The sequence below is a fragment of the Hipposideros armiger genome, unplaced genomic scaffold, assembly GCF_001890085.2.
Source record: "Hipposideros armiger isolate ML-2016 unplaced genomic scaffold, ASM189008v1 scaffold_964, whole genome shotgun sequence".
In the NCBI taxonomy this organism is placed as follows: domain Eukaryota; kingdom Metazoa; phylum Chordata; class Mammalia; order Chiroptera; family Hipposideridae; genus Hipposideros; species Hipposideros armiger.
This window is the reverse complement of record NW_017732314.1, coordinates 289,403-311,407: the sequence shown is the minus strand read 5'-3', so window position 1 is coordinate 311,407 and position 22,005 is coordinate 289,403. Positions and strand designations below refer to the sequence as shown.

At 37.0% G+C, this 22,005-nt stretch overlaps 1 protein-coding gene across 2 annotated transcripts in view; it reads right to left on the bottom strand.

The window, feature by feature from the left end:
• MTX2 (metaxin 2) overlaps window positions 1-21,575 on the bottom strand; it is a 60,821-nt gene extending 39,246 nt beyond the window's left edge. Inside the window, exon 1 of one of the 2 annotated variants that reach the window (XM_019630895.1) lies at window positions 21,339-21,575. In XM_019630895.1, coding sequence (XP_019486440.1) covers window positions 21,339-21,378 — 40 coding nt within the window. In that variant the 5' untranslated portion in view covers window positions 21,379-21,575. Of the gene's footprint in view, window positions 1-14,274; window positions 14,315-21,338 lie in introns of those variants that run through there. The other variant, XM_019630893.1, reaches the window with a different exon arrangement.
• Window positions 21,576-22,005: the final 430 nt, after the last annotated feature.

Below are 22,005 nucleotides of genomic sequence, written 5' to 3'. Positions count from 1 at the left end.
CATCAAAGATTCAATTATATGCATTATATTAATCTTATTAAAGCAGTAAAGCATAGGAATAAAATTTACAAAAACTTCGAAGATGTTGAAACTAAGTTCCTTGATGGCACAGATGTGTGTACGCATCTGTATATGCCACACTGTACCATGCTGTGCATACAGCTGGTGTTCATTGTGTGTTGAAAGAAAGAAAAGGGATATTTGACTAAACCTACCACCCTATTCCTTAAATATTCTGGCTAATCAAAGTTTTACTGAACTTAATATTATCAGCTATGTTAAAGTAATGGTGTATTCTAATTAAATATTCCGGTCATTTTTACTTTTGGTTAGCTGTCTACGTACTAGACATGGACTATAAATTTTCAAAACAATGGAATAACATATACTTAGGATTAAATATAGGCTGAATAAAATTTAAGTGTTCTTTGATAAATAAAAAACTACTTCACCAATCTGCAATATCACAGAGTCCTCATATGAACAGTAATTTATGTGTTCAGTAATTCCAGTTAAAAATTAATGTATCATTACTCCCATGGATTCTTGAGATCTAATACAATAGACATATGTGAAAGTAAAAGAAATCTTGCAACATATTACCTGACTGCAAATAAGAATAAAGAAGGTTCCTACAAATACTGAAAGCTGTTATTAAGAACCTAAAGCTGGAAACGGGTGAAGGAGATTATGTTTTTCTTGATCCAAGATACAAACGATGCTCCAACTCAGAAATTATTATTGAAAATAAACTCTCAGAAACTGCCAAAACATTTGATGTTATCTTCATAAATTAAACCTATCATTTAAAAAAGAGAAAGCAAGTAGGCTGAAATAAACCTATATAACCGTGTTATTTTAGCAGCTGGGAATTCCAGCGCATCCACAGATCAGGAGACAAGAAATGGTAGAGGCAGCAGGGAAGATCAGCTGTCTCCCTCACCCGTGAGAAGCGCAGAGTATACAAACATCACTGATTTAAATGTGTCACCTACATAAACCAGCTCAAATAATAACATTTTAAACATGACATGGGACAAGAAATGGCCAGCGTGTTATTCCATAAAGGGCCAAAAGTGAAAATGCTAAGTTGTATGGCATGGCAACGGATCTACAAATCAACGATGCAGGTATGTTTCTAGGAAATGAGCTCTGTAACTGCCTTCATAAGGAAGCCCATGAATCATGAATATTATCATTCACACATAACAAAGTACGAAGCCTATTTCTTGGTTTGGGTAATATTAATTAAAGCCTTTTTATTGAGAATGCCTATTATGTGAAAGACAAAGTCCAAAAATACAACATCTTCCCCCCTCCTTTTTCCAAGGTCAGGCAAGTCAATACCCACCCCTTTCTCCTGACCGTATGTAAAAGAGGCAGATTAAGAATTTAAAATTATAGTGCTGACAATACGCCTTAAAAAATCTGTAGCATTTAAAAGGAAAAATCGTTTTAAAACAATAGAACATTTTCATCTCTTAGGAGTTTTTCAGTCGACCTAAAATGTTTTAGACTAGACTAATAGTGAATAAAATTTCATAATTCACCTATATCCTATTTTCAATTTCTACCATCAAAAGCACTTCTTGATTCAAGTGCCTTTTTAAACCTGCCATTGGGAAAGGCCATCCTTAACATAAATATAGAAGGCTAAAAGTTTTTGAAAAGGAGACTGGTAGGAAATGTAGACTGAGAGAAAATGTTATCCAATGCTGTTAAATTGCAAGTTACTGGTATTATTAGCTCACCAAAAGTAAACTTTATGCTTAACATACATCAATAGTTTGTGCAGCTCTTGGAATAAAGATCAGAATCCTCAACTTGACTTTACACACCACCTGCTCTACCTCTGGACCCACTATACCTCCACTCCATCCTCTCTGTACTCCAGCCACATCGGCCTTCATCCCGTTTCTGAAGGCACCTTGTTCCTTCCTGCCTAGAGGTTCCTTTGTGCTGTTTCCTCTGCCGTGTAGCAATCTTCCCCTTCTACTGTGTCCTCACATCTCAGCTCAAACATCACTTCCTCAAACTGGGCCAGCTTTGTGGACATGCACCCTGAGCAGCTGCACAAGGCATGCACTTCGAAAGGCTCCACGCTTGGTTTAATGCTCTGCCGTCACAGTCTTGGAATTCTTTTGAACAAGGGGCTCCCATTTTCAGTTTGCACCAAGCCCTACAAATTATGTAGCCAGTCATGTCCTCAGGGAAGCCTCTTTACAAGCTTGAATAGCATGCATGCTCTGTTGTACCACTTTCACAGTCAACATTATTACTTCAATTTGAGGACTATTTCATTATGTCCCCCACTACGACAAAAGCACCATGAATCCAGTGTTCATGTCTGATTTTTGCTTACCACTTCATCCCTAGAACCTAGCACCTAACAGGCAATCAGTAAATGTTGGCTAAATGTATGTTTCTTTTTATTATTACCCCTATCATTATTATTATTCTGTTACGTTTAGGCGAAGAATACAGTAGGGAAGATAAGGAAACTACACAACAAGGACAAAACAGGAAACTTTACCCAGAGAATTTCAATACAACCAATAACACCACTGTAAAAATATTGAATGGCTGCCAGAAATAGTTGGCAGAATCTAATTCTATAAACTTACCTATGCACTGACCCTAAAACTGGAAATATGTTTGTTTTCTATCAAATACATAGTTTTCACTGGATATTATTGCTGTAACTCTACTAAGACTAACAAAAGGCCCTCAAACCACCTGACAATTTCACTAGTCTTTCCACATTCTATAATACTAACCCAGGGATCATCACTTTTTAAAGTCCCATGTCCCCATCAATAAAATATTTGAGCATGCAGGCCCAAATAGATCTAGAAATCATATGGTTGGTATTCCTGAGCTAATAAATTGCATATATTATAAAATATACACTAAAAAAGAAAGTAGAGTTAAAAATAAATTCAAATTCAAGTTCCAATATTTTCTTCCTGTACTTCAAAAGGACTGTCTTGCATAACACAGAGTATATATACTCCAATCCTCTTTGGAAAACACTGTTCTAATTAAATAACTACTTATTTGAAGATTTAGTAGGAAATCCGGTCATTCATGTACCCTTGAACAAAGAAGGACCCTCCTCTATTTTAGCGAAATCCTCTTTTTTGACCACAGAAAAAGCTTGGAAAGAACACACACAAATTACTGGGGCAGAGAAGAGGGGGATACCTGTCTACCTATCTACCTAACATCAGGACCCTGGTATCCTACCAGAGGACTTAAAATTTCCCCCATACATGACATGCTTTCTCACCTTCATGACTTTGCTCCAGTTGTTCCCCTCTGTCCGAAATACTCCATCACCAGCACAAACACTATACTTTTTTCAAGACCAACTTTAAATGCTACCTCCATCAAGGCTTTTTTTAACTAAACAAATCTAATTTCTCCTTTATTTATACTGTCCATAGCAGTTTGTACTTGTCTTAGATCATATATTACTTTCTACTCTATTTTATTATTATGTCAATATCTTATCTCTATTTCCAGTAAGTTCCTAGAATGTGAAAAAGTCCTATGGTCCTGAGATTATTTATTAATGACTTGGCCTCTCAACTGCTATAAACTGAATATGGCATTTATAATAATATATGCCAAAATATGAAATTCAAATTAAGTAGGATTTTTATTTTTTGGCCTAAGTATCACTTAAAGCTAATATCTTTATTACAAGCGCTCCAAAGTGCAACTACCCACCTTTCAGGAATTAATTCACAATAAGAAACTACTGTATCATTTTCACACCAAAGCAGTAATTTACTCTAAAGTACCCTTAGTGACCTACATTAATTCATTCTTTAAATTAGAATGACTTATTCATTCCCTAGCAAAAGATCCATGAAAGTTCCTATCATTTTTATAAAGAAATATTCCCATTTTATAAATATAAAGAACATCTAGAAATAAAGCAAATATCAGAGCACCCCATAACTAAGTTTCTATCTAATTAAAGTTATTAAGTCTTTTACCCACTTAGTCCTTTACCTACTTTCCAAACTTGCACAGGCAAAGTGATTATTTTACATTTAGCATCTCTTTTACCAGGAGCAAAGGAGATGCCTCTTAAAGTTTCAGTCTTCAGTAGAGTGGAGAGTTTTTTTAATCAAATAGAGGTGTTTCTAATTTTTTCAAAGAAACTTTCTCTGTTCCTAACAGTATTTATGTTGGAGGAGAACAAAGTTTTAAAAAAGAGAGATAAAACATGCTTAGACACCTGAAAGCCGTAAGAAAAACTAACTAATGCATAAATAAATACATTAGTGTTAGAAATGCACACATGGTAAAGCAACACCTACAGCCCACACCCCCCTCAAAAAATGTTTCTCATTTAATTATCTTTAAGGTATCTACTATTTTTAAGCATGATCAACCAATACACTATAACAAAAAAATCAATATTCTTTACTACTAATTCATTATAATTTTTAGAGAAATGACTACTGGCCAATCAATTCACATATGTATACCCCTAGATCTTTTATGGACTCTATATTTTACCTGCAATGTTCTCCCAAGTATCAAGTTGAGTGATAAGTCATTCTGGTGGCACATGATCTACCTAGTCCATTCAATTCAGGCTGTTTCACAGTATGAAAGGTCATGCTATGATCTAATAAGTCTAATTCCTATGTCCATCTCTTGATGATCTAATCTAAGAGGACACGAGAAGGGCCATGAAAAGAAGTGCCCTCTGTTGTTTTTTAAGTTCTGCATTCTTAATATACAAGTCCTCTGACATAAGAATGTAGGTGAAGATATAATTTGTAGAATAATAGGCACTAATATTATACACTGCTTCAGTACTGTCATATTTCCAATCCATCAAACTGGTTAATGCTATAATAACTCTATACAAACCTATCATGTATGCACTAATGAAGTCAAACCCAGTTTATCCTTAGGTAACTTGATTCCAAAAGCTCATAGATGTCATGCCTTCAGCTTCCAAAGATGATGTAGACAGTGTTATACAAAAGGAGTAAGAAATATGTGAAGCATATCTCCAAATTTGGATGGCTTTGTGCCAAAGGTGTAAATGCAAAAACTAATACAACAAAATGCTCAAAAAGCATTTGGCAGCTCCTAAACATGGACAAGTTACTGCAAGACACAGACAAAAGAAGGAATAAATTTACTAGTTTGACATAAATACTTTACTGATGATCTCGGTAATACCAACACAGACATTAGTTTCAAAACCTATCAAGTTTTAGGCAGTTATGATATGAAGGCTTCATTTAAAATAGATTTTGAAGATGTTTGGACTTAAAATATGATGACATGTGACTTTATCAAATCTAGAATTTTAAGAGCTATGTATTAGATTCAATAGCAATTCAACCTGCAAATACAGTACAAATCAAAAATAGCACTATATACCAGATAACACTGATAATGAAATGATGAAATGTTGCCCCTAGCTACTGCTTCATAGGGAATGTTTAATCTTATTACACAGGATGTATAAGCAGGAAGTCACTCTTCCCACAGAAGGAGTTTAAAACCAATCTGCCATCACCTCAACAGTCAGAGATCAATGTTTATGTCAGAAAGTGGCTCATGCTGGAAAATGGAGAAGCACAGTGAAATGCTATCATTTCCATAAACCTAAAAATCTGTAACATTTTGTGACAATGGTAAGGCTACTGTCTTAGTCCATTTGGGCTGCAATAACAAAACACCACAGACTGGGTGACTTATAAACAACAGAAATTTATTTCTCACAGTTTGAAGGCTGGAAGTCCAAGATCATGACGCCAGCATGACCAGGTTCTCGTGAAGGTCCTATTCCAGGTCACTGACTACTGACTTTTTACGGTGTCCTCTTTTATAAGGGCACTAATCCCAATCATGAGGGCTCTGCCTTCATGACCGATTCACCTCCCAATGGCCCCACCTTCTAATACCATTACCTTGGAAATAGGATTTCAGTACATAACTTTCGGGGGACACAAAAATTCAGATCATAGCAGTAACTTATAAAGAATATACTGCAAACAAGCACAGTTACAAAGATTAAAGACTACCTTAGATTGAAATAAGCACCTGAAGCAAGAAGCAGACATTCTAGGACAGACTGGAGAAGTGTCAGACATAAATATGAAGTGATTCCCAGACTCTGGAAGAAGATTCACACCAGAACTATTTCCTTGGCTCCAAGTTATCATCACTCCTTACCAAGAAGAAACTTGTTGAATGTCATCAGAATCCACTGTATATTCTTTATTGCTTGTTGTATATAAATATGTATAATAAACTGTACATAGCTCTCATTTTAGAAAGTAAATTTAGCCACATTCTACAAATCTGTTTTATCATTCATTCACTAAACATCCACAGAATGTATATGTATTTTGCCCCCACAGAAGGTGCCAGACCCCATTCTAAGAACCAAAGATAGAATTATAAAGAAAATCAAGTAACTGCCTTCAAAGCACTTAGATTTTAGTAGTACCACGTGGCCTATGTCCATATCTGTTACCTTTATAATATTTCAAGTTAAAAACTCTGGCAATTACTGCAGTCATATTATATGACTGTGACAATAAAGATTATCTGACAGATCCATAACAAGGCTTAATTCTGTTTGGTCTACTCTACATATTACATTAAACTAAGAAAAAAGTACATACAACAGTGCCCAATCTCCATATGCCAAATGAATGCCAATTCACTGAGCCCATGGCAAGTAACTCAAATCATGTTCCACAAATCCTTCATCAGTTATCTCCATTTATTTGTAACAAAGTGGTAAACAAAAAATTAAAATGATCCCAAAGTAAAGGCCATGAACCAATGATATAGTAGAATTGAAATCTAAGGCAAATGGATTCTAATATCCTGCCATTTGGGAAGCAGAGGATAGAGAGCAAAAGAGACTGAAAATTCAGTAAATCTAGTAGAGGGCAGAACTTCCCCCAAAACCAACAATGGAGCCCAAATGAAACTAGAGAATAATGAGAATATATCTTCTTCTGGTCAAACACTAAATAGACTTCTATTTAGGCAGATGATAAAGATGACGATGATGATGACGATGATGATGATGATGATGATGTTGCTGATGATGGTGATAGCAGTTAAGATTCCCCAAGACTCATAAAGCTTATATCCAGAATATATAAAGAACTTGCACAACTCAACTATAAAGGCAACTAACCCAAAAATATTTTATGGGCATAGGATTTGAATAGACATTTCTCCAAAGGAGATACATGAATGGCCAACAAGCACATAAAAAGATAATACCAGTATCATTTGGGAAATACAAATCAAAATCACAAGGTACCACTTCACACCCACTAGAATGACTATAATCAGCAAGACAGACAAAATAACCAACATTTAGAGGATGTGGAAAATTTGGAACTCTCACACGTTGCTGTTAGAAATATAAAAAGTTTCTCGGGCCAGCCTAGTGGCTCAGATGGTTAAGAGCTAGCTTGGGAGCACCAGCTCTGACCAGCAGGACTGCGGTTTGGATCCCACATTGAGGGCCAGTGACTCTCGCCCTCTACAGCTAAGATGATGAACAACAGCTCAACCTGGAGCTGGGCTGCTGTGAGTTGACGGTGATGGCGTAGGCTGCAGCGGGGCTGCAGTGGGCTGCCGTGAGCTACGCGAGTGGCTGGCAGCCGGTGTGAGCTGCCAGGAGCCTCTGTGAGAGGCCGACCAATGACTAGCGACCGATCTGCCTCACCCGGGAAGAGCATAATGATCATACCAACATGGACCAGTGAAGCGAAGTCCTCCACAACTAGACTGAAGAACAAAAAAAACAGCAATTTGTCTACCTGTCTGTTCCCCTTCCCCAATTCCCCAATGCTATTCCCCTCCCCCCAATTCCCCAATAAAATCTTTAAAAAAAAAAAAAAGTTTCTCAAAACGTTAAACACAGAATTACCACATGACTCAGCAATTCTACTCCTAGGTAACCAATCACTCAGGATAAATAAAAAAACATATCTACACAAAGACTTGTACATGAAATGTTCAGAGCAGCATTATTCATAATAGACAAAAAGAGGAAACAACCCAATAATCATCAACTGGTGAATGAATAAACAAAATGTGATATAGCCATATAATAGAATACTATTTGGCAATAAAAAGGAACCAAGCATTGATACATGCTACAACATGGATGAACTTCAAAAGTATTATGCCCAGTGAAAAAAGCCAGACACTAAAGAAAACATACTGTATGATTCTATTTATATGAAATGTTCAGAACAGGCAAATCTATAGAGACAGAAAGCAGATTAGTGATTGACTCAGGCTGGGAATGGGAAGTGATTGCAAATGGGCAAGGGATTTCTTTTTCAAGTGGTGAAAATATTCCACAATTAAATTGTGGTAAGAACTACAACTCTGTAACTATACTTAAAAAATCTTTGATTTGTACACTTAAAAAGATATGTAATCATACCTCAATAAAGCTCAGGTAAATATGAAAATACTAAGACTCTTACTGCATGTATGGTGCACTTAAGTACCTCACATTAATTATCTCACAACTCTTACAAGGTATACACTATTATTATTATCCCTATTTAACAATAATAAAACTGAGGTACGAGCGTAAGTAATTTGCCCAAAGTCACACTACTAGCAAGTGACAGGAGCCAGGGATTCAACTCAGGTAGTCTGGCTGCAGAGTCAGTGAACATACACTGTATTAGCTAACTTCTTACACAGCCCACAATAAAAATTCTTGGGTAATAATTAATTATTAGAATTAACGCAATTATAATCATCCTACAATGGTTCTCAACACTCAGTGTAAAAGAAGCACCTGAGGAACTTCATAAAATTGTGTATTTCCACCAAACCCACAACTCAGAGGTTATGATACTGTGGAGCTGAGGACCAAGACTCCCAAACTTGCCACAAGCACTCTCAGGAAATCTGATGCAGACAATCTGTGAACACCACAAAAAAACACTGTCCTGAGGACATAGAATGCACTTGAAATAAGATTAAGTTCTTTCACCTCTTTCACTGATTTGCCTCAAAGAACGTGGTAGTGAGGATCTATGTAGATTAATTTTATTTAAGAATATTTTGCCCATCTTATTCTATTTAAGTATTTGTGGATATGGCTTAAAGCCATGTTTTACAGCATACCTTAGTAACATGCGGTAATTTTATACTGTTCCAGAATGAGCCTTTAGGATTAATGAACTGAGGCCTCACTTATTTTGGAACCAAAGTGGCTAAATGATCATTTCTCCATTAGATGTAATCAATAAGGAAAGTAAAATTAAGTTAGTAATAATGAGACTTGAACATGAACCATCTAAACCTATCTATGTGAAATTAGGGATCAATTTCCTAAAACTGACAAACTTCTGGAGGTTAAACAAGGGTCAAGAAAACAAATTCACATCACCAACAAGCCAATAACTCAGGCTAAAGTGAATACAAGTTAAATTTGAAAGCTTCCATTCTTTCTTAGTAAGTATGCATGCGTCATTTTCTCAAATGGTTGTGTTTAGACTTTGTCCCATCATAAAAATGAACAACAATTTTTCATTAATTTCCAATAAAAAGCAGGCGAACGACACGTGATTATGAATAGACATGAACCTTGTAGCTAGGACTTAAAATTTGAATTTTTTTTAAAAAATGGCAATCTGAAATTCACAAAAGAGGAAACACTAACACCATGTCTGAGTTTTTCTCAGAAACAGAGATGAATATGAGATCAATAGCAGAACTATACAAAAACAGCTGGTTAAGATTAAAAGTGCAATTTCTGGCCAAAAACCAGAGACAAGACAAACAGCCCTACACAAGTATCAGACCTCAACAATGTTAACAATGCTAACCTTCAAAGGTTTAATGGTTCTCTAAATCTCATCCTAGAAAATGGAACATAGATTTCCCTCAAACTAAGGAGCAATTCTCCCCACTATTCCAAGCTAAACACAATCACTGTAATAACAGCACCTATTTTTTTTAAGTATCTACTATGTACTCCTATTCTAAGTATTTTACACATACTCTCTCACATTAAGCAAGGTAACCAAAGAACTCCCTCCCTAACTCCTCCCAGCTAGCCATGAAACAAACGATCCCCTACAAAAAAATTGACCTCCTGAAGTACTGGCAGAAGTACTGCGAGACGCCCCAAGAACAAAAACAAACAAAAAAAACCCACCCACAAGAAATAAAATAACATAACCTAACCATCGTAGAATCCCTTCATGAATAGGAGCTCAGGGGTAGAAAATACTCAGAGACGAAGAAAAAGCAAATATTTACGGCATTTAACTGAACAAACACATTATTAAACTTCCAAAATGTACCAGAGACTATAATAAAAAGATAAAGATGAAGATAAAACTGTCATTGCTCTCTAGAATCTAATTTTGTTGAGTGGGTGGGGGACACACGCTGGGGGCAGGGAGTTTGAGAAGAGGTGACTGAGATACACAACCATTTACAACACAATAAGTGAATACAGGTATAGGGGAAAATCATAGGTCTCGAACTCAGACAAATCGGGGTTCCCCTCCCAACTCTACAACTTATGACCTGAGTGAGGTTGGCCAAGTTGCTTAACCTCTTCTTGCCTCAATTACCTCATCTGTAAAAAGGGCAAACATTACCTACCTTGTAAGGTTGTTGGAAGAATAAAATTAGATACATTATGTAAGTGCCACATATAGTCTGTGGCTAACAGAATGTACTCAATCAATAATTATTAATATAAGCATCTGACCAGAAGTACATGTAAAGCAAAATAGGAATCCTCTTGAAGAAATATATAAAATCTGCCGGAGGAAGACAAGGAAGAATTCACAAGAGGAGGTGAAACCTGAACTGGGTCCAAAAATTAATCATAAGTGTGACAGGCAGAAGGTGGGGGCAGGAAGAGGGGTTGTTCACTAAAAAATCTAACACCCCTAATTCAGTTTGAGAGAAGGAAGGTAAAATGCTTAGTAAAGGCATCCTGAATTAGCATTCTATCATAGGATCCACCACTTTATATTGAAATTATGTATTTCAATGGGTGTAAGTTTATGAAGGTCAAGAATTGTGTTAACTCATTTCTGTACCCCAGCACTTAGCAGAGCACACAAATTAGGTACTCAACAAATATTTTGTAGAAAATACAAGCAGGTCTTTTGCTATCTAAAGCCTGAAAGATATCTGACAGCAAAAAATTGCTGTCATTCTGGAAATAAAACCATCAAACCAAATTAAGGAATGATAACATCTCGATAACGTATACTAAGTTCAACAGTGTAAACTCATGAATTCACCTTCTCTCCAAATGGTTCAATGGTTCCTAAAAAGAGATGCACAGTTCAATCATCTACAGAATGTTTAAAAAATATACTTGCCTTAGAGCTACCCTTGACCTTCACATATAAAACAGGCCTTTGGGGACCAGCCCAGTGGCGCGTTGGTTAAGAGTTGGCTTGGGACGCCAGCTCTGAGCAGCAGGGCCCCAGTTCGGATCCCACATGAGGGCCAGTGACGCTGCACCATCTACAGCTAAGATGGTGACCAACAGCTCAACCTGGAGCTGGGCTGCCGTGAGTCGCCAGCAACAGCGTAGGCTGCAGTGGGGCTGGCCATAAGCCACCGTCCAATGGCCAACGAGCGACTGTCTCACTCGGGAAGAGCGCAATGATTAATACCAACATGGGCCAGTGAAGTGACATACTCCACAACTACACTGAAGAACAAAAGGACAGCAACTTGTCTGTTCCCCTTCCCCGATTTCCCAACACTGTTCCCCTCCCCCAGTTCTCCAATAAAATCTTTTTAAAAATAAATAAATAAAACAGGCCTTTGGTAAGAAAAAAATAATAATAATGTGTGTGCAAGTGCGTGCCTGTGCAGAAGTGCAATGCAAAGCAAGCAGGGCCGGTTTAGAGAGCTCCACAGGTAACTAACTGGCTGCAGTGTGCAACACCACCCTACCCCTGTACACACCATTGTACCTCCCCCCACGCCCACCTCCCTGCCTCCCATCCACCCCCATCCAGTTTTAGAATATCTATTAGGTCCTGAGTGGACTAGTCACTTCCCAGCTCTAATTAAAATGACTCAGCTGAGCTCTCTGCACCACTACATATCACCTGGGTTACTGTGGCAGATTATATTTCTTAAAGATGGCTACAATACCGCCTGTCCCACAAGCTCTACTATAACCATCCAGCACCCTCCACCCCCATCAAGAAGAGAAGTCTAATTTCCCTCCCCTTGAATCGGGGCAGGCTTGTAACTCCTGTAAACCAACAGAACGTGGTAAAAGTGATGCTTTAAGACTTCCAGCGCAAGGTTATAAAACGGGACGCAGCTTCTCTCCCTTGTTAGCTTGAACACAAGCCTTTGGAGAACTGAGTAAAAGGTCTCACTATCCTGAGGCTACAGGCTCTGAGGAAGCCCAGGCCACATGGAGAGGCCATGTGTACAACTTGCAGAAGACAACCCAGCTCAGTTCCTAGCCAACATCAACTATCAGACATGTGAGTGAAGATGCTTCCAGGTGTTTCCAGCCCTCGACTGCTGGATCACCTATAGCCTTTGAGTCTGAGAATCCAGACATGGTGAGGCAGAGACAAGCCAAGTCTCCTGAGGCCTGTCTGAATCACTGACCCACAGGATCCATGACTGTAATGAAATGGGTGTTTTACAGCCCTAACCTGTGGTGTGATTTGTACACAACAGTAACTGAACAATCACCATTAGTCACAGACTCATCATTAAACAGTATTAAATGTTGATTCATCAGAAGCCTCAGAATTCCACCTGCTCATCTAAACCAGTTACCAAACTGACTCCTGACCATGTTACACTTATAAATTCCACTTTACTGCTTCAAGCATGGATTCTGAAACTTCAACCTACCCTCCAGTCGGTTCCATTTTATTAACCCATTACCTTGAAACTTTGCCTTCCTGAAATTTCACTCTCCAACTTCCTGACCATATAAGTGCCCCCTGGCCTCTAGTCCCCAGAATTTGGAACCCACTTGAACACAATGGCTTATCTCCATGATAAATTCTGTTCTGATGACATTATTCAGGAAATGAGGGAAAAAGGAGTATCCAAGAGAAAAATGACTTAATTGTGCTAGTTAAACTCAAATCTTACCATAATCTTTTTATGAAAGGCAGATCAGTAAAGTCATTTACCTGTATAATCCAAAACAGTAAATAATGAAACATATTTTATATTTTTCTTTAAACTGCACCCCACAATTTCTAAAACATATCTCCCTTTCTAAACATTTATTTTAATATTAAAATTATTTTACCTTCCCCAAACAGCCACTAAAGGACACTATGGGAAAATCAGTACAAATATATGGTAAGAAGGAGAAATATGTTTTAGGAGAAAATACATCAAAAATAATTCACAATCTCAACTAAAGAATAAATATCAATTACCACTTACATAGTTTACATAACTAATTCTCATTCACTAGCCAAACCAGAATGTTAAATTGATCAATGATAAAATGTCTAATGAAAAAACAGACAGTAACTTTTATTTTTACCCTATTTCTTATTGATGTATTTTTTTATTTATAAAATAAGAAAATTAGGAATATTACTTATAATTCATAATTCCAATACATTTTCCTATAACATAAAGGCTAATAGTCAAAAGAAAAGGTCAATAAAAGTCCTCATTAAAGCATCATTAAAGCATCACCTGCCAATGTCACCTTATAGAAACAAATGCAGGAGTAATGATGGGCTCTTCGTGTCTAACAAATGATACAATTTATTTGTATGAAGTTCTAGTCAGTGCTCTAAGTTTGACTAGGTAATGAAATATGACATGAGTAGAAAATTCCATTATAATATCTAAAGACACTGTATTCACTGAGATAAATATACACAACTATACACAACAAAAGTCTTTTTTGAAAATCCAAAGGCAGGAAGAAACTTCTTTGGTTTATAAAAGTTCTTAGAGATAAAAATATATAATCATCACAAAAGCATAGCTAAATATATAAGCACAATGAAATGCCTTTTATGGTTCTATTTTGCTAAAGCAGTTACAGTTAATGGGAATTGCCATGTAAAATGATTGTTTTTATGAAAAGAATCTTCTTTATTACTAGCCAATCAAATTTCATTTTTATTACTGATGTAGAAAAGTTCAAAACCATGATTCATTTGTAGAGCATACAAAAATAAGAAAAGTGTTCAAGAATAGAGGATCATTTACAAAGCATTAAAAAATTAAAACATGCATTTCTCTTACTGGCAAGGCAAATACTTCCACACATAAATGTCTGGAGCTGGATTTGCTGAATATTATAACGTCTGTCTTCGAACAAAAAATGAGAAGCCTGAATTTAATATCTCATCTCCATCTGATATCTTCAATCCATCTGATAACTGGTTATCAAGAAATTTCAAAAATGTTTGAAAAATGTTAAGAAGTTTGATGATGTTTTCTTTCAATTTTCACTCAAATATGGAAAGCTTGAGCTAACATTAATAACTCAAATGTCTTCCAGAAATGAGACTGACAAATTTTATGGGGCACCCATCACCAAAAGCTTTTAAGTTAAAAACGAAAAATAATGTAATTTTTGAGTATAAAAATGTTAATAAAGCAAACAAGAAAATTAAAACTCACATTATGTTTAACTATGGACTATTTCAAGATCCGAAACAAGCCTTTCAAGTGATCTTAACATCATTATCAAAGTTTTCTAAAAGGCAACAAAACACCGCCTCTAGGAATTTGGCTTCCAACCTATTCATGAATACAAGTATGATGAACTAGGCCGCACTGCTGTCAATAAATTGCACTTTGCCCCTTCTCTGAAGGATAACCACGCTTTGCTTCTCCATCTGCCCCTTCAATATCTACTTCACATGTGCCAGCTTGATAAGCACTACAGTATGGGGCTATTCATGTAACTAATATGAAACAAAGACGGTTCTCTGAAAGGTGACAGCCAATTCAATAACTTCTCCATAATCCCTCAGTGCCTTGCTCAATATTGGAGAACCTTCAGAATCCTGAGCATAAATAACTAACAAAATATCTTTATTTTCAAGAACAAAAGAATCAAACGCACTGTATTTTTTCAATTATCTGCTGCAATTATCATCCTTAGATATTAGCACCTTTAGATATAAAAGCCTTGATTATCATTTTCTTCATTCTCAATAAACCTTGTGAACAACAGGATCACTTCTATTTTACAAAGGACTTTTAACCTATGTTTTCCATTTCTTTGTGCCCCTAGAACACTTGTGAAATGCTTTTTTAAAGTCCAGATTTCCCAGGACTCCTGTGGAAACAGAATGGAATAGAAACATTTGATTACTGATGTAAAAACAAAATTTTTTAAACATGCCTATTTTGATTATACTTACTTTCAAGATGCTTATACATGGACTCCATGGAACCCATAAAACTACTTTCCCAGATCATACTATAAATTAATACTACTGCTAGAATGAAGTTATTAATAAATTTAAATAATTAAGCACCCACATGCTCACAATGAGATAAATGAAATATGCCAAGTCTTCTTTTTTCATCCTTTATATAGTTTTGAGCTTCTAAATAAAGAACAGACAGATATTGTCCTGATTTCAAAAAATTAATAATGACAGTGTGATGAAATTAACCGATATGCTTAAAATATAGCAAGGCACTGGTAAAATAATAAGATCATTCAGAAAAGATGGTATATGCGTTAATAAAAATAACGACACTTTGGACATTTTCTGCTGTCTAAAATGGTAATGGGATAACATCCTCAAAGGCCCTTGGGAAATAAAATAATAGAAACTGCTACATATTGAACATTTAACACATATTACACTATACTATGTGTTTAATATGTATTTAAAATAGATTATACCCCTTTTACAAATAAGGAAACTGTGGCCTAGAAGGGTCTGCCCAAGATCATAAAACAAGTAAGAGGCAGAGCTGAGCCTAGAACTCAGTTCTGTCTCACTCCAATGGTCTTACTCCTAACCGTTATATGCTCTTACTAAGGGAGCTTCAATTTCCTCATCTAAAACAAGAACACCACCTATCTAACAGGATCAAACTGTTAGTATTCGCGATTATGTATATTAATCACCTAGCACAGGGGCTCAAAACTGGACATTTACTCATAATATCAGTAATCACATAATTATCAGCTAAGTTTTTAAGGCTTAACCTTTCTGGCAATGTCTAATAAACAGGCCTCTACTGCAAATGACTCAGAATGTGTGTGTGTGTGTGTGTGTGTGTGTGTGTGTGTATATGTTATGACTTATACCAAAAATTGAATTTTATAATGAAGAGAAACATGACGAGTTCATGAAATGTATACTCTTGAACCAAACAGAATAATTCATTATAGGAGTAATTTTAATCATTGTAATAACTATAAATGTTTTATATTATTGAAATAAATTATGCATTCTATTTATAAATAACTTTTAAAAATTTGACCAGATTTGTATCTTCACACAGGAAGTTAGAGGCAAAACTCAGAAGAAGAGAAAAACTGATACGTAAATAGCTAAAAATAATATTAATGAACACTGAGTGCTTACAATGTGCCAGACACAATGCTAAGCATTTTACATATTTTCTCATCATCTTTAAATAACCTGTAATTAACTTTACCATTTTGCAAATAAGAGGTTTAAAAAGGCAAGTAATTTGCTCAAAGTCACACCTTTAGTAAGTGGTTGAATAAGTACCCAGGTCTACTCTCACTCGAGTCCATGGCAGTGCGAGGCAAGCTGAAGGAGATGATCAACACTCTCCTGTTTAGTGCTCAATACTTGGCTCTCCTTCTTTTGTCTGGATCTGGTGGCACTATGGAACCCCACAGCCTGGAGCCACTCCTGGCACAGGAATGGGCAAGTGAACCAGGCTTGTACATCACAGTACTCCATCCTTTTGGCTTCAGTGACTGCTCCAAATGCGGTCACACAGCACAAATGGAGCTACACAATCCTCCCCTAGAATATAGTCATGCTCACTGACAGTAAAAAAAAATTTTTTTAACAGAAACTGTAGTAATGTATTGGAATATCTTGCCATTAAAAGAAAAAAGGCAAGTCAAAATTTAAAATACACAGCTGTTATAAAAGATTTTGAAAACCATTCAATATCCAGGATATATTTTTATTCTTTATATTCGATATACTTATATATTCAAAATATATTCAATATATTTTTATTCTTCTTTTAAAGTTGTAAGTCTACCATATCATCATCTAGAGATCCAAGCTACTATTTCAAAATCATAATTTACCATTCCTTTCCATATTACTAAGTTAAAAGATCAATTCAAATTCCTCTTCCACTTTAAGATGTTTATCCAAAGAAACTACTCAGCAGACACAAATATGTCTATGCAAGCACTGTTTATGTACAGCAAAATCATATATACCTGTGCTTTAGGATGCATCAACTTGGCTAGACTAAACTACATTTTCCAGAATTCCCTTTCCACTGCTTCTGATTAGGGTGAGCTACAAGGAATATTCTCTAGGAGACATTGGAAGACAGAAGGGAGCCAACAGCCCTTCTGTAGCATACAAAACTCCTTCTCTCAGTTGTTCAAACACTAATCTAGGAGCTGCTGTAAAGAGATTTTGCTGATATAACTGAAGTCCCTAGTCAGCTGAATTTACATTAATCAAAAGGAAGGTTATCCTGGGTGTGCCTGATTTAATCAGGTAAGATCAGAAGCTGCAAGCAGCACCTACTGCATGTGCTCTCTTCCTCCTGGATATCCTCTTCCTCGCTCCCTGCCTTGTGGACTTGGTACTTGGTTGGTCAAGCCCACAACAGCATAAACCAACTGTGTGTGTCTGTGTGTGTATGTATATAAAGATAGAGACAGAGATAGATCCTACTGCTTCTGCTTCTCTGGTTGAACTGACCAAAACAACACCCTAAATACCCATCAGAATAAGACTAGGATAAGTCAATTATGGTTTCATTACAGTGAAATACTATGCAACCATTTAAAAATGATGATGCATAATTACATTCATAGACATGGAAAAGAAATCTCAATCCGTTATATATCAAAACAGGTTATAAAAAAAAGTATGCACGTTTTGTTACCTGTCATTTTTTTTTTTTAATTTTAGGGAGAGAGAAAGATAACTTTGCTCACCAAAGTTTTAATGATGAGGATGGGATTTTAAAGTCTTAATCTGGGTGTTATGATTTTAGGTGATTTTTACTTTATTCTTTATATTTTTTGTATTGTTTTTATTTTTTACAATGGCCATGTTTTCAGGAAAATAAATACTAAAAAAAAAAATCTTTCTCAATTGACAGGGAAAAATGTCAGGTAGATTAACAGGTTAAAATGTGCCCAGAGCCTTAAAGGACAAACAGGAGTTATCCAAGCAAAGTGGGCATTTCAGGCAGAGGGCAACATGTGGACACTATGAGCAGGTTAGAAAGGCGAAGCTGGGAGACCAATTCAGAGACCACTACAGTAATCCAAGCAAGAAAAGCAGTGGAGATGGAGAGAATATGTCATTGAGTCACGGTAAGGAATACGAACTGAGAGAACTTGGTGGGGGGACACACTGGTAGTACACAGACAGAAGTGGTTCTCTTCAACTGCAGAGTTCAGAAAAGGTTTCCAAAAAGGAGTCCTGATGAAAAAGGCTTTCAAGGGGAGCACAATTTAGGTTGCTATCTGAATCTCTGTCTCCCCAGCTGCCACAACTTTTGCTCAAATAAATAAAAGCTGAGGAAAGAAAGAAAGGAAGGGAAAGGGGAGGGGAGGGGGAGGGAAAGGAAGGGAGGGGAGAAAGAAAAACTTTCAAGGATATCATAGATATCCTTAAAGACAAGGTGCCTTTAAATGTTTCCAAAAGAAATATCAAACAGTATGTTGGCTCACACTCACTGAAAGGAAGAATAATAAGCAAAGTGTTAAATACATTAAAAATTAGAGCTCTCAATTACAAAAACAGTTATAATAGGACTATGCACGTATATAGCTCAAATCTCTTAAGGCTGACCTCTTCCAACAAAATCGTATTACTGCCAGAAATAGAATGTTCTAAAGTTGTTGGATTTGAGTTACACTTATAAGTCACCTACAAGTCAAACACAGGGTTTCATACAAGTTATTATTTTAGCTTCCCTTTTTTTCCACTGATTGCTAAAATAAAGTCTTTTCAATTTTTAAAATTACAACCACTTAAGTTACAAAAGTAAAATATTCTCAATATAACAATTAAAACAATTCAGAAATACAGTTCCTCCACCCTCCATCAAAGCCCTACACTTATTACTCTCAAACCACTACTTAAAATTAGTATATTCTTCTGTGTACTTTTTGCTTATATATACATGTTTACATAGGGTTTATTTATTTAGTAATGGGTTCATACTATATGTATGTTATTCTATAAGTTGTTTTTACTTAAAATAAGCATAACTTTCAAGCTAATATATTTAACAGGTGTACCTCTTCATTTTTAGTATCTGTAATAATGTGGACATACCATAATTTGATACATAATTAGGATATTTCTTTTTTTTTGCTATTACAAATAATGTTACAATTAGTATCGCTGTATAATTCTCTTTTTTCTGTATATTTCTTTAAATACTGGTCCTTACATTTCTATCAGATAAATCCCCTGAAGAATTTCTGGGTCGAAGGACTATTTTTTATGACTATATTTTAATAAATATAGCCATATTAACTTCCCCCACAGTAGTGATAACTTACAGACTCACCAATAACTTGAGGGTTAACTGTATGCCCCATGCCCTTGTCAATACTACAAATTATATTGATTTTTCCCCATCTGACTAGGTAGAAAAACTATTATCTGCCTTTAGTGACAAAGAGCATCTTTCCATACATTCACTGTCCATTTGCATTTCCCATTTAGATCTTTAATTCATCTGGAATTTATTCTAGCGGTATTATAACCTACGAGTTGTCCCAATACCATTTATTAAATTATCCATCTTTAAATGCCTCCTCCTAGACCAACAGATCATTACAAATAGCTCAGATGGCAGACAGATAAAATGCCTAGAAATTCTTAAACTTCACAAACCGAAGCAAAATTCCAAACTTATTAAAAGACATTCATCATTTTTCTTTAAAAGAAAGCACACACTGGAACACATGCATACAGTATACCAATATCAGCATGCACTGTGAAATGGTTGATTTTTTAACATAGCAGTAATCTAAAATAAATCAATGATCTAACTTTTTAAAAATAAATGCTAAAAAATAGAAACAATTGTTTGAAATCTCACGATTATTCATTGATTCAGGTCACAAATATTTGAACATGAATTGACCAGCACAGGGCACAATGGGGGACAAAACTAGTATGATCCCTGCTTTCAGGAAGTTTGCAATCTAGTGGGAGTTGCCCCTTCTCCTAGAAACAATGTATTTATTTTAAGTGAAAAAAAACGAAAAAAGAAATGTATGTTCACACAAATGTAATGCAATGAAAAACATTTGGGCAAATTTTATGAGACAGTATTTTCCATTTCCAAAATACTATCTTATTTCAAATGTATCTATTCACCCTGGTCACTGTCTCTTTACTCAGGCTGAACATATGCTAGGAAGTCAAGACGAAATCCATTTCAGGATCAACTATTATTCATCAACCTACTCCTACAATACATATTTCTAGTCTCCATACTCTCTCAACAATATTTAATTTCTTTCACTACAGTAAATAATAACCTCAATAAAAGAGAACACAGGTCTATTTACATCAGTCTATCAAATCAAAGGTGTTTCTAAAAAGTACATGTAGATTTAAAAACGTTTCAGTTAATCCTAGAGACCTAGCAATGGCACTCTTGTGTCGCTTGGAGGTGAAACAAGAACTCTGGTGGCCCCTCAATGACAGGCTATTCAGTAGAGACAATCACCTTAAAGTTTAGGGCCCACGATCAAGGTTGCCCCCACCTTTACAAGGAAGCCTTGGGATGCCTGGCCCCTGTGGCCACGCCCACCTCAATCCCAACCCACCGCCGCCTCCAGGCACCCCAGCCTCTCTCGACCGAATGGGGAGCTGAACAAAGCACCGCCCAGGAGAAGCCAACGTGACTCCTACCACTGCGGGGTGACCTTGGCCAAGTGTCTCCCCCTCAGTATTTTCATGCGTGATATGAGGCTGATACTCCGTACCCGCCTCCATCCCTAGGCCGGGGTCTAGCATCTAATGCCCACAAAGCAAGGGGAAAGCTGCAGGCCTAAACCCCACGCTGCTCTTCGCGGCTGCCCCACGCCAGCCTGGCCTGCGCCCGCAGTCCGCAACCACGCGCGCTACCTGCGATCTGCGAAACGAAGGCTTCCGCCACTAGAGACATGTCGGGTGGGCGGCCCTGCGCCCGCGTGTCCTGCTCCCCGCGATCCTCAGCGTCCTCCCCCGCAACGAGGGCGGCTCCTGGCAGCGAACAAGCCTGGCAACGTCTCGGACTTGCAAAACCCACCAACGCGGCGGTGAAGGCGGCGAGGACTCGAAGGTTACCGCCAGGCCCGGCCGGGAACTTCCGGCGCAGCTGACAGCGGCGCGCCGGAAGGCTCCGCCTCCGCCTCCCTCCCCCGGGCGCGCGGGCCGTTGGTTGTGGGATCCCGGGCAGTGCCTGGGCAGGGATTCTTGGTTTCCGACCACCTTAGGCGCTAGCCTAGGGTCTGGGCAGGGAGACTCCAGAGGTTTTTAGTATCCTTTCTATAAGCTAGGATTTGAAAGCCAGTAAAATTTTTAAGCGCACACTAGATACCAGGCACTTTAAAAAATATATACAGCATTCTATTTCATTTCATTTCATCTTCTCAACAAACCCAGTAAGATGATAATTGTTATCGCCACTGTACTGGTAAGGAAACAGGCTCAGGGAGTTTAAACTGCCTGCTTACGGAGGCCACTCAGGCCCACGTTCATTTCCTCTGTTCCACTATACTGGTAGGTTGATTAGTCCATGGACAGACATTAG